Source organism: Dipodomys merriami, unplaced genomic scaffold (genome assembly GCF_024711535.1).
Source record: "Dipodomys merriami isolate MVZ:Mamm:240054 unplaced genomic scaffold, mDipMer1.0.p SCAF_1, whole genome shotgun sequence".
Lineage (NCBI taxonomy): Eukaryota > Metazoa > Chordata > Mammalia > Rodentia > Heteromyidae > Dipodomys > Dipodomys merriami.
This window is the reverse complement of record NW_027202270.1, coordinates 3,874,256-3,890,225: the sequence shown is the minus strand read 5'-3', so window position 1 is coordinate 3,890,225 and position 15,970 is coordinate 3,874,256. Positions and strand designations below refer to the sequence as shown.

At 48.8% G+C, this 15,970-nt stretch overlaps 1 protein-coding gene across 6 annotated transcripts in view; it reads left to right on the top strand.

Annotated features, from left to right (window-relative positions):
• The window catches only part of Agap1 (ArfGAP with GTPase domain, ankyrin repeat and PH domain 1), a 465,820-nt gene that overhangs the window by 229,767 nt on the left and 220,083 nt on the right, over positions 1 to 15,970 (top strand). For all 6 annotated transcript variants that reach the window (XM_070011454.1, XM_070011372.1, XM_070011299.1 and 3 more), the window contains one exon: positions 5,450 to 5,542. In XM_070011454.1, the coding sequence (XP_069867555.1) occupies positions 5,450 to 5,542 (93 nt within the window). The remainder of the gene's footprint in view (positions 1 to 5,449; positions 5,543 to 15,970) is intronic.

Genomic DNA, 15,970 nt, shown 5'->3' with positions numbered 1-15,970 from the left:
CAGTCATGACTCGGTAGTCCTGAAAAACCAGCTGCCACCGCTGCCTGGGTGCAGAGGCAGTGAGCGGGGTCGACCCAGGGCCACCTGTCCATGTGGAGGACAGAAGAGTTCCTGCGTGTATCCCTGCCACCCTGTCAGGAAGCCACTTCCCCAGGGCCACATCTGCCTTGCATTGACATTGGTCATGACGTGTCATGTGTTCCTCAGAGCTGGTGAGTCCAGGAAGGAAAGGAAAGGAATTCCTCCTGAGTCACATAATCGCAGCTCTGTTTACATTCTGGACTTCACTGCAAAGCTGTCCAGCATTGATTGGTGATGTCTGCTAGGCATATGGGAAGAGACGGGTAGCAAACAAACCACATCTTACCACATCTTCAGAAATAAAAAGACAGGAAGTTATTTTGAAACAGAGCTAGTATGAAGATGACATCAGCATGTCCCTGTTCCCACCCTTAAAAGGACAGCTGTAGAGCTGGCGTGTGCCAGAAGACAAAGTCCAGCTGTCCTACAGAGAAGAACGTGTTAAGCTGGGAAGAATCAAATTAATAGCTCCCAGTTAATAATTCTCTTAACATCTACTCTGCAGAGAGCCCTGGTTTTCTCAACATCTAGTGGAATGCTTGATGTCAGGGTAAACCACATTCGAGAGAAAGTGGTTGGCTTGACGGATGAGGGCACTCGGCACCCTGATGTGTGGCTGAGAACCGCAAGGCAGAAGCCGCCTGCTGGCTGAGCCATCCAGGGCAGGACAGGCAGGGAAGTTCCCTGCCTGGCAGTTTCCTGCCTGTGGCCCGTCCTTGTTGTGGGCTATTCTCATCTTCCATCTCCACAGACATTTTGAGAATAAAGCATATCAGAACTGAATCCAGCTGCCAGGCTGTTACTCATGGGAACAGAAAGTTGGGTTCATGAAGGAATCCAGTGCTGCAGTTAGGTGTGTATTGTAGCATTGAAGAAGAAGTCTACCCAAGTCCCAGGCAGGGCCGTCTTGGCTGGGTTGGGCCTCAGGATGTCCGCGTCTGACACCCCCCCCCTCCCCCCGAGGATGTGGATGGTGCTGCCGCCAGAGGCCCAGGTTCCTCTGAGTTGAAGGTCCTGAAAACACTGAGTCCACTAGATGTCAGCGTCACCCAGGGAATAGGAAGAAGGCAAATTAATTTTTGAAATTGAGCAATTAAGAAACCAAGTTCTTGTTGCTACCACTTTGTTTCTTTTCTTAAATAATGTAAAATTCTGTTGACTTCTCATCCTGGTAATTATTGGCCTAAATTGTCCAGGTGTATTTATTTAGAAATGTCTGGAATAGGATGACTGTGCCGCATGTGAACTCTCTTAGTGACGATTTGCACAGCCTAAGACAGTTCTGTCTAGGCAGGGGTGCTGGCTTGGGGTTCATTGGCACATCACAAAGAGTCACTGGTAATCAGAACACACATTACCTTTCCCTTCCACCCTGTCCTCCTTTACAGAGTAGACGGATAACTCCCAGCCAACATTTGAACTCCCAGCTGGTTTTGCTTGCATGTGTACGTTTTTTTAACAAGTAAGTCATAAACGATATGAAATCACATACTTCAAGTGCACATTTTTTTTGGGGGGGGTCCAGTCGTGGGGCCTGAACTCTGGGCCTGGGTGCTGTCCCTCAGCTCTTCAGCTTAAGGCTATTGCTCTACCACTTTTTATTGCTCTGCCACAGCGCCACTTCCAGCTTTTTTTTTCTGCTTATGTGGTTATGAGGAATCGAACCCAGGGCCTCAGGCATGCAAGGCAAGCACTTTACCACTGAGCCACCTTCCAGCCCGAAGTGCACATTTTTAATACTTAAAATTACTCTTAAAAATAGCAACTTACATGCTGTATTTGCAATAGGAATTATACTTTACTAATTGAAAATTAAATTACATCTTACTTGTATCTTTGAAAAGTAACATTGCTTTAAGAAAAAAATTTCCAGAGGCTGTCCATTTAATCACTGGTTATGTATTACAGGTTCTTAGGTCAATTGATTTAGTTTTTTTTAGATCCAGTTTAAATGTGGCTGAAATGTTTTATTGGGAAATGTTTTCAGGTAACCCAAGAATTTAATAATGCATGCATATTTCTGGGCAGATCATTAAATATGAGTGTTTTGCTGCTGCCCTCTTTAGAAATACGCTTATTTTCAGTGACAGTACACCCTTCTGTGTGTTTCTCCCAGTCCACTCTGCAGCATTTTTTTTTTCTTTTTTCTTTTTTCTTTTTTCTTTTTTTTGTCCCAGAGCTTGTACTGAGGGTCCTGGGCTCTCTCTGAGCCTCTCTGTGTTCAAGGCTAGCACTCTACCATTTGAGCCACAGAGCCACTTCTGCCTTTTTCTGAGTAGTTTATTAGAGATAAGAGTCTCACGGACTTACCTGCCCGGGCTGGCTTTGAACTGTGATCCTCAGATCTCAGCCTCCTGAGTAGCTAGGATGACAGGCGTGAGCCATTGGTGCCTGGCTTCTGCATCTTATTCCAGGGTGCCATGCTCCCCCAAATTTGCTGCTTACTGTCAAAGTTCATGTTCTAAACCAGCCAGGGTCCATATATTATACATTGCATCGCTTTGCGTATTTTCAGGCATCTTAACAGTGGTGTCATTTACATGGTGTTTGTGAAAAGCTTTCTGTGACGCCATTCCTTTAAATGGATCCAAACACACCAGTTCCCTAAGATTGTACTAAACACTGAGCCACTCTTACTCACTGTAAAACCAGGAGAGCGCAGCCTATGGCATAAATAGGATTGTTTGGATGGTGTTTACTAGAGAAAGACAGCCCAGTTGCCAGCCACAGCACGTACACCAGACCATAGCCCCTGCCGTTCTGGGGAGAAGCAAGCTCTGGGATGGGCTGGTCTCCGGCGCGCATGGGCCTCTCAGACAGAAGCAGGTGATGGCTATGTCACCTTAGTCTTTTCAACTCTGTATTCAGTGTGTGTGGGCGTGAGTGGTCACTCTCAGGCCTTAAGTCTCTTGACTTTGCCTAGTGGGTGTGACAAAATCTGAGCACCTTTCTAATGCTGTGTGGCAGGCTGTGTACACATCCTGTCATTCCGGCCGCCGGCAGTGGGTACCAAACACTTCCTGCTTCTCAGGACTGCCCAGGGCCGACGCAGCAGGGATGGATGGGAGGGTGTGCTTATTTACTGATGTAGTCTTTAAACAGGGCAGGAAGGTGAGGAGGCCTCCCTGGGAATTGGTATGTGCTGGGTGTTTAATATCCACTGGACTTGTTGTCGTTTAGTTGTTGGGTCTCAGTGAGACCGCCAGAGCCCATACAGACCAAGCGTTATAGGCCTACGGTGGAGCAAATCCTCTAACGGGTGTTCCTGCACTGTCTTAGAAATTTCCCTTTTATGGCTTCTTGCACCGGAATTCGGGAAGTCCGAATTTTGTTTTTGTAGTGAAGTCTTCCCTGGTCACACGTGCGGTTCAGCTCTCCGTGGCTGGCGTCCAGCTGTGTGCGGTGACGCCGTGGGGCCGCTCCTTCCCGCCTCCCGTGGAATCCGAGACTGAGAACAGAGCGGTGGAGCGCAGATGTGCTGCCTTGAGGAGGATGTTAATTTTTTTTAATGTTTGTTTTGTTAATTATTCTGGTTAATAGAGAATAATGAAGATGGATTTCTGAATGTAGAGATTTAGAATTGTTAAAATTCCCAAAGTACTGTTAATGTTCTTTATTGATTTAAAAAAAAATCTTTTTTTAGTGTTATCACCGTGAGCTTTGAAATTTATTCTATAATTACAAATCTCATGCCAGCTGTCCCATAGACTTAAGATGTGGAGAGAAGAAAACTTAAAGCTATTGTATATCTCTTAGTGTGCATGATTAATTTAAGAGCTAGAGAAGGAAGCCCTCAAACCGTAACTAAACTTCACAATGAGCCGTTGATAAATACGTTTCCCCTCTAGCCTGCACGGCAGGCTGTGGGCTTCGGTCCTTGGCAAGTGTCCACAGGTTACTTGCTCCGTCCCCTGTCATGTCCTGCTAGCCTTCTATCATCCCAGAGGAAAAGGTGCTCAGCGCCTCGCCTGCACACAGCAGGGGTTGGATCCGTGTGAGCTTTCCCTAATCGTCTATGAAGTGTTTTCTCATCAACACCGCTGCTCGGGAGACCCACAGCCTGGGAGGGCGGGAGCTGAGCTGGCATCACAGCTATCTTCCTGCCTGTCCTCTGCCAGTTTTGGCAGCCACCTGTGCTGGAATCCTAAGCCCATGCCGCCAGCCCTTGTTTTTTCCCCGTGTCCTGTGACACTGCCCCTTTCATACTGTTTTTAAGAATCAGCTGCTGCGTTCCCCATGCCTTTGAAACAGGATCTCATTAGCCGTTCACTGTAGCCCTGGACACCATCAAGTCTATCCATTTCATATATCATCACAGATTTGAAAAGCACATGAAAATGTTTCTCCATTTTCAATATTGCGTGAGTAATGTTCCCATTGAAAAGTAATGGAGTGAAGTTGTCACTTGTCAGCATCGTTATTAAGGAGGACGAGTCTCAGATCTTCCTCTCATAATAAAATAAATCTGTCAGAAAATCATTGTGCTCACGGTTTCTCATGCCATCAGGAGATGTGGGCTTAGACTGTGGCTTTCTTGCAGCTGTCCTCGACGGGGGCACCTGGGGCCGGGGGCTGACAGTCAGGCAGACCCCCCCACACTTGCACACCCACAGTGCCCGACAGTGGGGTAGTCATGTAACATCAACAATCCATCCAAGATAATTGGCTCGGGAACTTGACGATCCAACGGATCCGCTCATGGTCCCCAAATGCTAGCATTTTTCTCAAACAGCGATATCAATATTCCTCTTTGTTTTGTGGGGGGTGGCGGGGGCGGGGAGGTTTGCAACATGACACAGTAGTTTAACTTTGAAATCACTGTTTTTCTTACTATCCAGAAGCAATAAAAGGAAACATTACCTATACCTTGATACTAATCAAGAGTGTACCATTAAGTTGCACAGCTGACTAGTTAGCAGACTTTTTTAAAATCATTCAGACATTAATTAAATATATTACATTCATGTCGTCGCTTTTCCAAATAAGCAGCAAGGGGCTCCTTTCTCCTGGGCTGCTTGAGAATGTGTTTTCTTGTTGGGCGTTCCTTCCCTAGATGGTCCATTGGTTTCTAGTAATTGAATTTTGAACTCTTTAAAAAAGAATTAAAAGATAATTTCGCAGTGGAAAGTCAGGGGGAAACTTTAGAAAATTCTCCTTAGAATGATGAGTCAGTGCAGAGAAACTTCTGGCGCTCTGCTTCTACGATGTGTGTGTATGTATGTGCGTGTGTGCACACACGCATGTGCACATATATGCCAGACCTGCGGTCCAAATCCGCACCGGCAGGCCGTGGGCAGATGGGGCTGGGGAGAAGCCCCGGGGGGAGCTGCAGCCCTTACCCAAACGCTAACTTTGCTTTGCTTTGCAGTCTCGGAAAGGGAGCGACCCAGACAAAGAGAAGAAAGGCCTGGAGAGCCGCGCGGACAGCATCGGGAGCGGCCGAGCCATCCCAATTAAACAGGTACACGGCGTCCCCCCCTCCCCGCCCGGCGCCCGGCGCCAGAGCCACACCTCAGGTCAGCCCGAGATGAGGCTGGCTCGGGCACCAGGGTTTGTTTGATGTGTTCTGTTGATGAATGTAGAAGTCACTCACTTGACATCAATTAGAAGGGGTTCCTATGAGTATTAAAATAGGATCATTAGAATAAGAAGAGGGAAATGTGACAACAGATCTAATGAAGTGCAGTCTGCCCGCCTGCATATGGAGTGTGTTTCCAGGCTGCGCTGGCTTCAAAGGCTGTCTTTGTAGCGTGGCTTTGATTGGGCCGCTGGCCGCCAGGCGACAGGGGTAAATCAGATCGCACTACAAGAGCCCCTTGTGATCACAGGAATGGCCCGACGTGGCCCTAATTTGCTCTCGCAGACGGACATCTGAACACTGTTTCAGGCTGGTCTGTAACAACGAGGCAATTAGTTGTGATAATCATAGCCGGCGTGTCAGCTGTGCGCTCTTGTTTGTAATCTGCTAATGAAGGAATCGTAACTTTGATTAGGTTCAGTTTCATTTAGACCTTATTATATAAAGGAACGCTTACAGCCGTAATGTGGGGCCTTAATTAAACTTCCTCATTACACAACAGGACTCGAATTCAAGCATTTGTTTTGGCCTAGGTTGCTAGCCTGAAATAGGTTTTCATTAGCCCAGAAACTGAGAACTAAATTACTTCAGTGTCTTCAAGTAAGAAACACTGGAATTCGTATGTGATGTATTTTGATGCTGTGTCTTGGAGTAGAATAATAATAATGGTTCGGGACCCACACTGGGGCTTCTGGAAATACGATCTTTTAGTTTGTTAAAGAAAGCTGGTTGATTTTGGTGTGTTCCGCCTGAGCGGGGGAAAGCCCTGTGGACCAGAGACAGCATTGTCTCCACGGATGGTGCTGGCAGCCTGTGCGTTCCCCTGGTTAGTCTCCCTGTGTTCAGTCCTTGTCTGCGGCTGCCAGGCAGCATTGCTCAGCCTCTGGGAGCACGTGTGGGCTCAGGCTACCTTTTAAAGGGGGGGCAGAATCTGTTCGGCAGATACAGCCAGCCCATTCCAGCAATGCAGGCTTCACTCCTTTGAAACAATGAAGGGGTTTCCTAGTGGCAAGGTGTCTTGCAGAGGGAGTACACAGGGTTTGCTGAGACGCCCAGAGCTGCGGCTACCCAACCTCAGCTGTAGTCCTGCGTGGGTCTGTGAGTTCCTGCACTCTCAGGAGGTGGGGGAGGCCTAGATGTGTTCTGTTGGTTGTGCCGCTGTCCTGGCCAGTGCTCCAATACCGGATAATGAGTGCGTGGATCAGCACATAGCCATGACAAGAGAAATCCTCTTCTTCCATGTATTTAAAAGCAAAATAAAAAACCACCTCCCACCTTGCCGGTGGGATTCTCACAATTCTGTAGAAGTCCATGCATGGTAGCTGGGTTAATTACATCCTAACTGTCTATGTTATATAATTCTAATGTATAATTTTTATACTACAGATGTTCTGCCACCTCCATGATAAAAGTCATTGAACTGTTTTTCACCTGAATGACTAGTGCTCTGGGACATTGGCTTTGAGGAGGACTTACAGATCGTCATAGAGATGGGTCTCCATCATTCCTGTACACGGAGCGTGGGTGGGAGAGCTCTTTGCCCTGTAAGAGGCCATGTGCACAACCAAGCAGACTCTAGTCTTTGCTCGTCTGTGGATGGGGCCGGCTTCACCAGCTAGGCTTTGAACATGTGCACAGATTGAAACTGACCATCAAACGTAAAATGAGTGCTGTCTAACCTGTGGAAGCTTTTCCCTTGTAAATGTTGAAAATAATCTTGTTGAAACCTAAATCATGATTTGATTTCTCTGTGACTCCTGAGAACAGGAAACCCCTTGTAGTCCCACAGGCAACCCCAGTGTGGTACCTGGCACGGTCCTAGTGTGCTTGCTCCAGACCCGAGTCCTCACCCACAGTGTGGGTGTCTGGAGGGTGTCCAAGTGCTTGAGACGCTCAGATGTGGAGTGTACAGAGAACATCTCTACTCCAGCAAGACTGGAGTTTACAGTAGTGATGTTCTGCTCACCCTGCTCAGAGCCTTTCTGTGCACCCAGCAGATTGAGGTGAGGGCTGCAGGTGGTCCTAAGCCCCCGTGTGCCTGCCTGTCTAAAGGAATGTGGTGGGAACCCATCCCCAACTCCCTTTCCCTGATGGCTTCAATCTGGAAATGAATGGAGAGGCCTGTAGTCCCTGCTGGCATGATCTAGAAGCCCAGACAGACTGATCTGTTGAAAAGATGAATGACTAAATAAGTGCTTGTTATCTACACACTTCCCACACAGCGCCTCATTTAACCCCAGGAAGTGCACATCGGGGGCAGTGGTACCATCCTTATCCTGAGGGGTTGAAGGTTCAAGACCAGGCTGAGTGGAAAGTCGTGGGGTTCTGGTTTGGACCAGGCTGTTGTGCCCACATCTGTGTTCTTCTCACCTTCCAATGACCAAAGCCTGGGAACAGCATCATTAGCAGCGAAGTGTGCTTGATCTGTGTGAACTTGACCTTGGGCAAAAGCGTTTCGTGCCTGTGGAGGGGGAGGGGGGGCCTGTCTCAGGCTGTGGTCCTGGCAGCTGCAGCTGGCCTCCCCGGGCCGGCCCAGCACAGCCTCTTCTCTCGGTGGAGAGCTCGCTGCTCCTTCCCACCTCCTTCCCTGTCCCTGCCCCTCGGCAGCATCAGTGTTTGTTTTAACTCACAGCCTGTGGTCAAGCCACAGCCTGCATAGTTGGAGCCCTGCACACTGGCCGATGGGTGCTCTGCTGGGGGCAGAGGAGTCACGTCAGAAATTCTGCAGCCTTCCTGCGGTTGGGAATGGCCACCACTTTTGGACTGGCCCTCGTTCTGATCCCTGTATATGCAGGAATCTCGTTGTGATTTGGGGTCACTGGGGTCTTCACTCGTGCCAACCAAATGCCTGTTTGTGAGGGTCAGACGTGCTCGGGTGGGTTGTTCTAACCCTTTTCAATTTGGGTTTCACAGCTTATTCATTGTGAGAACCTAGACTTTGCCCCAGTGCTGCAGTGAGCCGGAGTCAGCTCTCAGTGACTTCACACCTTTCTTTCGTTCCTCCCAATTGAAGATGTCTCGCCAACAGTAGGACTTGTTTTCTGGAACAGTGTCATTTCTCCTGAGTCTGGGGCCGCCTCGCCTTTGTGGTTCTGGAGGAGGCTGGTTCAGAGTCCTGCTTCCTTTCTTACTAATAAGATAAGGTCTATTGGAATAAAAATTAAAAAGCAAAGCAAGAAAAATAAAAGCCAGAGGCCCGCTTGGTGGCGAGTGGGCTTGTCACGTATTAATTTTTCATTGCTGTGGAGAGTTGTACATACATAATCACTTGATTGCAGTGGGAGTTAGGGAGCTCCTATGGTGTCATTTGCATAAATCTTGTTAAGTCAATGGCAGTTAATGAAGTACAAATGAGCCCGGAGAAGGTGACATGCAAATCGTGGGTGGCAGATGGGAGGTCTGTTTGGGGGCCAGCAGCTGTGTGCTCTCCTTTCTTTCTTTCTCTTTAGCATTTTTTAATCTCTATATTTGAGTACAGATACACAGTCCTAAGCCCCGGCCTCCTCCCGCTCCGCAGGTTCCAGACCAGCGTCTGGCCGTGCCCTCCTGCCCCGGCTGCACTCTCGCTGTGAGACACAGACCACCGCCCACCTCCCCTCAGGCAGATCAGAGTTGAAGAAACAAAACCCCAAAAGAAAGGCCGATCAGTTTATCTTTTTGCTTCCACAATTGCAAGTGTATTTTAGTTCCTAGAAGAAACAAACAAAACCTCCTCATGACATCTTTTGAAAGTGCATGCTTTCCCAGAGGTTTCAAAGAGTTAAAAAAAAAAATACTGTGTTTGCTTTCTGAAGCTTTGTTTGGGGGGGAGGGGTCTCCTCTGTTTAGCTGGGCTCAGAGTGAGTCTCGGGCTTGGCGTGCCTGGGGTTGGCTGACCACGAGAAATGCGGGAAGAACAAGGGCCTCACCATGGAGACTGGGCTGTGTGGAGCCCCACGCTCACCAGAGGCTGCCTCAGCCTTGGCAGGGCAGACTTGAAGGATACGGGACTCAGGAGTACTTCCTAGTGAGCTCTGAGGAGATTCGTAGGCATCAGCCAATTTGGGAAGTTTTGTGCTTGCTAATCAATCAACATCGACATTGCGAGAGGATCGAGTTGGCAGTGAGAAACGCGTCAGAAGGACAGTGACAGGGGAAGGCCGAGCCCCTCCGCCACTGCCCCTGCTCACATGGTCTCGTCCTGCTACTTCCTGGGCGGCCGTTTCCGGCCCTGGGGTCTGCAGGGTCTGCTTGAACTGGTCCGCCAGAGCAGACCTGCTTTCATGAGACTTGTGGACATACCAAAGGAAGTTGGTGTTTTCATAATCCTTTCAAGTCTTAATCGTAACCTTGATGGCAGGTGTTACGGCTGACTAGGGTAGAGTCCGCCCAGTAGAAGCCATTTCTCAGAAGTCATGTGGGGCCCCCCTCCCCGGCTGGCAGGGACAGACCTGGTATGGTGGATGCATTCTGCACCACCACCTGCCCTGAGCCAGTCTTAAGCTGCGTAGTAGTGACGCCATCGGATAGAAAGAGGGGATTGTAACCAAGCTAGAGGAGCCTCTCGCCCGGCTGGCGCAGGCCTGACCCGCGCCTCTGGAACCTGGCTTCCCACATGGCCGTGCCGGGCCGCACGGGTGGAGTGAAGACCACCTGTGAATTATGCTGAAGGCACACTGCTGTCCGCCACCACAGGCCTTGTCACAGGGAACAGACGAACACCAAGCTAGATCTTTACAGAGATCTTAGAAACACGCCCTGGTGTGGCCCTCCTCAGAAACATGGAGAGAGTGAGTTCCAAAGCTGCCTCCTTGGCGTATGAGGGAGCCGTCCGGCTATGTCCTCCCAAGTCCTCTAGGGCCTCCACGGGCACCGTGCACTGGTGGGAGGCCCAGGGGAAAGGAAGGCGGGCCAGGAACGCCACAGATTGCCCACGTGTCAGGTCAACGCTGCTTGGGCACTGGGAGCCCACGTAGATAGATCTCCAGAAGCAGGCAGGTGCATCCCGGTGCCCTGAGAGCTGCCGCCCTCCCTGGGCCGCACGGCTTCCTGTGTGGCTCCTGGCTTGGTTCACAGCAGCCTCTTCTCTTAAGGACATCACCCTGTTGAATTAGGATGACCTTGTTCACCTTAGAGACAAAAAGGGGGAGCTGAAGGCTTAGGCACCTGGTCCTTGGGGAGCACAGTTCAGCCCTTAACACACAGCTGTTAATAGACCTGCGATAGAGGCACAGGACCATGTGACTTTGAGGATCATGTGTCTGTCTTCCCAGGGTTGCAAGGAAGGCTGGTGCATGCCTACCCAACATGGAGGGAGTCCAGAGTGTGTAGAAAGCTCCATCTAGTTCATAAGAAACATATGCAATTCAGACTATGCTGACTTGAGGGCTTCTACTGCAGCTTTCTGAAGCTAGTGAACTAGTCATGCTGTGTAATGCTGCTTCAGTTCTCGTGAGATTATACTACTTAGTGCTACAACCAATTGTATATAAGTGTACTCTGTATACACAAAAATCAATTAGTACTTCATCTCTCAAAACATGTGCTTGTTATAAGCAGCACGTGCCACTATTTCCCTTTGAAATGAGGCGCCCGGGTCCTACTGAATACAGTAGGTTCATCACCCTGCACCAGGTCTTCCTGTTCACCAGAGAGCTCCATTGGGCTGGCTTTGGAAAGCAAAGGTGGCTCCTCAGGGGTGTGGTCACATGTCAGGCCTAGAGCTGGGCATATCCAGGAAAAGGATGTTGACTCAGTGTTGCCCTCAATTCTTTGGGTTATCAATTATAGCTTTTCTCTGGCCTTCCAAAACAAAAAGCAGAGAAAAAAAAAAATCAGTTGTATGACAGTGTCCTGTGGTAATGGCTGTAATGTTCAAGTGTTTACTACTACTACCATTCTTACTATTATTATTATTAAATAGTTGTATGAATGTGTTACAGTTCCATAAGTCAGATTGTGAGTACAGTGCTGCTTCTTGGTCAGTGTTACCCCTTCCTTCATTCTTAATTCATTTATGCTATAAAAGATGGTGCTCAGGTATCACCTCCTTACTGAAGGCAAGCTGTGGCAAGAGCATGGAGACTCCACGTCAACCATGAGGCCTCAGGCCCTAGGTTAGACTCCAACACAGGCATAGCTGCAGATTCTGCATGGAAGCCAGAGGTCTGTCACAACTCCCGAGAAAGTCACAGTGGAACTCACACTTCATTTCTGCAGCCCTTACTACTTGCCACATAAAGTGGTTTCTCCACTTAGACTGTATAGATGTAGACTTCTCCCGAGCTGAGTGTTGTTGTTTGAGAATAGAGTTCACAAAGCCAAGTCACCTGGGGTGAGAAGTAGCTCTCGTAGTGTTGGCAGACGTGTCCTTAAATGCCAAAGGGTATGGGCTGGGCTGACATACTCAGAGGCCTAGTCCTGAGAACTAGAGATCTAGGACTCTAGGATCTAGGGACCAGAGATTTGTAGCTGTAGGTGCTCAGGTTAGAGGCTGAGTGCTTTGGGCTTTAGTTGCCCGTGGTCCCAACACTCAGGAGTATCTGCTCAGCTCTCCGTAGCAGAGAGCAGTAGCAGCTCAGCTAGTGTCAGTCAGCACCAGCTAATGTCATAGGATACTCGGGCCTTACAGTACCTAGTCCTTCAGCACTTGGGCATTCCATGTCAGGACCCTCAGCCCTGAAGGTTTGGCGGCTCCTTGGAACTCTTCTACACTAGGGCCCTGCAGTCCCTCTCATTTCTGTCACCCCAGGCCCCCACTGTTCTGACCCCAAGTCACCCTAGAAGTGGCCACCAACTCTGGTGGCATTAGTGCAGCCACCACAGCTGCCATTCCTCTCTCCTTGCCAGTGATAATGACCGCTCCAGATAAGTCTGTTGTTGGGCGAGGAGCAGCACAGCAAGGTAATCTCCTGGCTAACTCAGAATGTAAGCAGAATAGTCTGCTTATATACCCAGGGCGGGGGTGTGGCAAGAGTGCACCGCCCCTATGCAAATGGGCATGTGCATTTGCCACCAATCCCTGCCTTCTGCAGGGCCATCAGAGAAAGTTCTCCCCCTCTGGCCTGAGCGAGAATAGTTGCATGGTAACCAGGGTCACCTAGACTTCCCCCAGGCTTGTCCAGCTTAGAGTGCGGCTGTGTGTGTGTGTGTGTGTGTGTGTGTGTGTGTGTGTGTGTGTGTGTGTGTGTGTGTGTATGTGTGTGTGAAAATACTGTACAGAAGGGTTACAATTACATGGGCAAGATAGTGAGTACATTTCTTATCAAGCATTGTAGCCTCCTCCTTTGTTTACCCTTCCCATCCCTTCACAGCCTTCCCCCAGCCCCCCCACCTAATCCTCCCCCCCCCCACCAAAATTGTAAAGTTCGTTTTCGACATGACAACTTGTACTTCTCATTGTTGCAACGGGTCCACCTGTATCCTTATTTAAACGACTTGTTTTTTTCCCCTTCCCCTCCACAAATTATACCGACATCAAATACAGTGAAAGCAGGGGTTATACTGTGGGGGAGGGACACACAAAGCAACTAAGAAATAATCTTATAAATGCTTTAGAAACAAATGCATGAAAGAAAAAATATTTAAATACATATCTTAGGGTTCATTTTCCTAACATCACCTTATCTGACCTTTTCTGCTTGACTCATATATATACTAGATATTGCAAATAAGGGAAACCATGGGACCTATGTTTCTTTGGGCCTGGCTTACTTCACTTAATATAAATGGAAAGACTTAGAGTGCTGCTTTGTAAGGCCAGACTGGCTGTCAAGTGCCTGTCTCCAGCCGGCCTTGTAGTGGCTCCCTGTGGCTGCAGTGTATTCACAGAGTGAAGGGCCCCAAACAGTAGATGGCCATGAGGACAGTCTGGACAGTCACCAGCCAAGGGGCTTCTTGGCTGACAGTCTCCTTCCCAAGTATGCCAGGTATAAGGAAGGGCCTATCAAACAGTCTATTTTTGAGTTTTAACCACTCACTGAAAGCGTTAGAGTTAAGCATTATTTAGTACTGTGAAGTGCTACAACCCCTGCCCCATGCCCCAGGGAGAGGGGACCCCCTCAGATCTGTCCTTAGCATTCCATGCTTATTTGCAGACAGCAGTAATGGGTCCAGAGCGGTGGCATGGCCCTCAGCCTCCTGCCCCCCACAGCCGCGCTCACGGCGGAGCCCGCACTCACGGCGGAGCCCGCACTCACGGCGGAGCCCGCGCTCTCGCCTCTGTGCCCGTGCACACTCATGCTCCCTCAATGGTGGCTTTTTCCTGTGGTCTGCTCCAGAAGTCCCGGGAAGCTGGCACCTTAGGATGTCTTCCTTCCTGGCTTTTCAGGAAGGACAGAGACATTTTAATCCTGTCAAAGCAAACGCACATTTGCCGCCTTACAAAGGAAATTTGTCTTCAATCAACTCACTAAGGGCCAAGTTATGAAACTGAGAACACCATTTTCCCTTGGTACAAAAGATGACAACTGCTGGGCGCCAGCGTCTCACGCCTGTTATCCTAGCGACTCAGGAGGCTGAGATCTGAGGATCACAGTTCAAAGCCAGCCCAGGCAGGAAAGTCCGTGAGACTCTTATCTCCAATAAACCACTAGAAAACTGGAAGTGCTGCAGTGGCTCAAGTGGTAGAGCACTCACCTTGAGCTGAAGAGTACAGGGACAGCACCCAGGCTCAAAGTTCAAGCCCCACAACTGACCAAAAAAAAAAAAAAAAGAGAACAATAATTAAATATGTAGAAGTTTGGTGAAAGATTATAAAATAAGCACTAAAGAGTTTGTTTGGAGACTGTATTTGTAGTTTAGTACACTTCTTGTGAAGTACTTACTAACTGATAATGTCTATAGGCTGGTGACAATGGAAATTTATTTAAAAAAAACACACACTAAATGTTTTAAGGACATCCTATGTCAGTCAGACCCACACCTCCTGTGTTTATCCCCATCTCTGCTTGGAGTGCAATGAGAATCAGCCCAGTTGCCTCGTGAGATCTGGCAATGCTGTACCACGTGCTCACTGCACATGTAGTACTATTGTTGCTATTCAGTAGTACAAGGAGGTTACAGTTCCTAAAGTTATGTATGAGCACAGTTGTTACCCCTGACATCTCTCCCATTTCCCCCCATCTATCCCTCCCCTCAAGTTACGAAGCTCACTTTGTAGATGATGTACACTGGCTGTAATGACTACATTTGCTCACCCTTGTCCCCCCTCAAAACGTGTTTCCACTTCCCAGTATTCATTTTGACAAATAATGTATTAGTTGTTCAGAGGAATTAGACCTTTAGATTCCTTCTGTAAATATGCCCTCCTTTATTCACTTTGTGTGTATATGCATGGAACCCTGGGTATGTTATCGTGCATGTTTGTATTTTAGATCTAGCTTCCACATAGAATTCACATATGAGTCCACATTTACTTCTCCACCCACCTCAGGTATATGGTCACCATTGCAGAACTGTACAGGGATGTGTGTTAAAGTGTCCTTGTTGCTTCCCCCCACCCCATTCACTGAGTGCTCACGACAGTCTTCCTGCCGGACTTAGATCAAATGTAAAGTGCATTCTGCTTGGGGACGGCAGTGGAACATGGTGTGTTAGGTGGGAGACTGTCTTGTCACCCGGACCATCGCATGCCAGGAGCCGCTGTGGGCCTGAGGCTGCTTGGACAGGTCAGGGTTGGTCTCGGTGGGTTGCATGTCCTTGCTCCCTGGTGATGCTGGGCTGGGGCCTGTGCTGTTGCATCCCCTGACTTGGGATTCATCCCTTTTCTACTGCTCAGTGTCTGTGATAGCCCAGATCTCCCAATCCTCTGCGCCCTGGTCAGATTCCCTCTGTTCTGATAAGGCTTGCCGAAGGCCTGGCGAGTCTTCCCTCCGTGACACTCCACACCTTGCTTTGTCTTGGGGTCTGGCTTCCTCGTCCGCCACGTGTCCTCTCCCTGGCTTCCTCTGGGGCAGGCTCAGGTGTGGTGGCCCCCACCTGCCCAGCAGGGAGGGAAGGGACAGAGGACGTAATGGTGATGCTTGTGGTAGAAGTAGCAATAAGAAGAGAAGGTGAATAAACTTTATTTTTCCCCCAAACAACGTCTTGTTTGTCTAAGAATAGGTTATGTTGGAGAAGTTGCACTGTGCATTATACTTTAAAACATAGTGTAATTTTTATTCATCATTTTCTAGGTTTAATTTGCATGTAAGATGCTCTATTCAGATTACACAAAAGTGATCGCTTAAAAAAGAACACCTTGAGCTGGGCGCCAGAGGCTCATGCCTGTAATCCTAGCTACTCAGGAGGCTGAGATCTGAGGATCATGGTTCAAAGCCAGCCCAGGCAGAA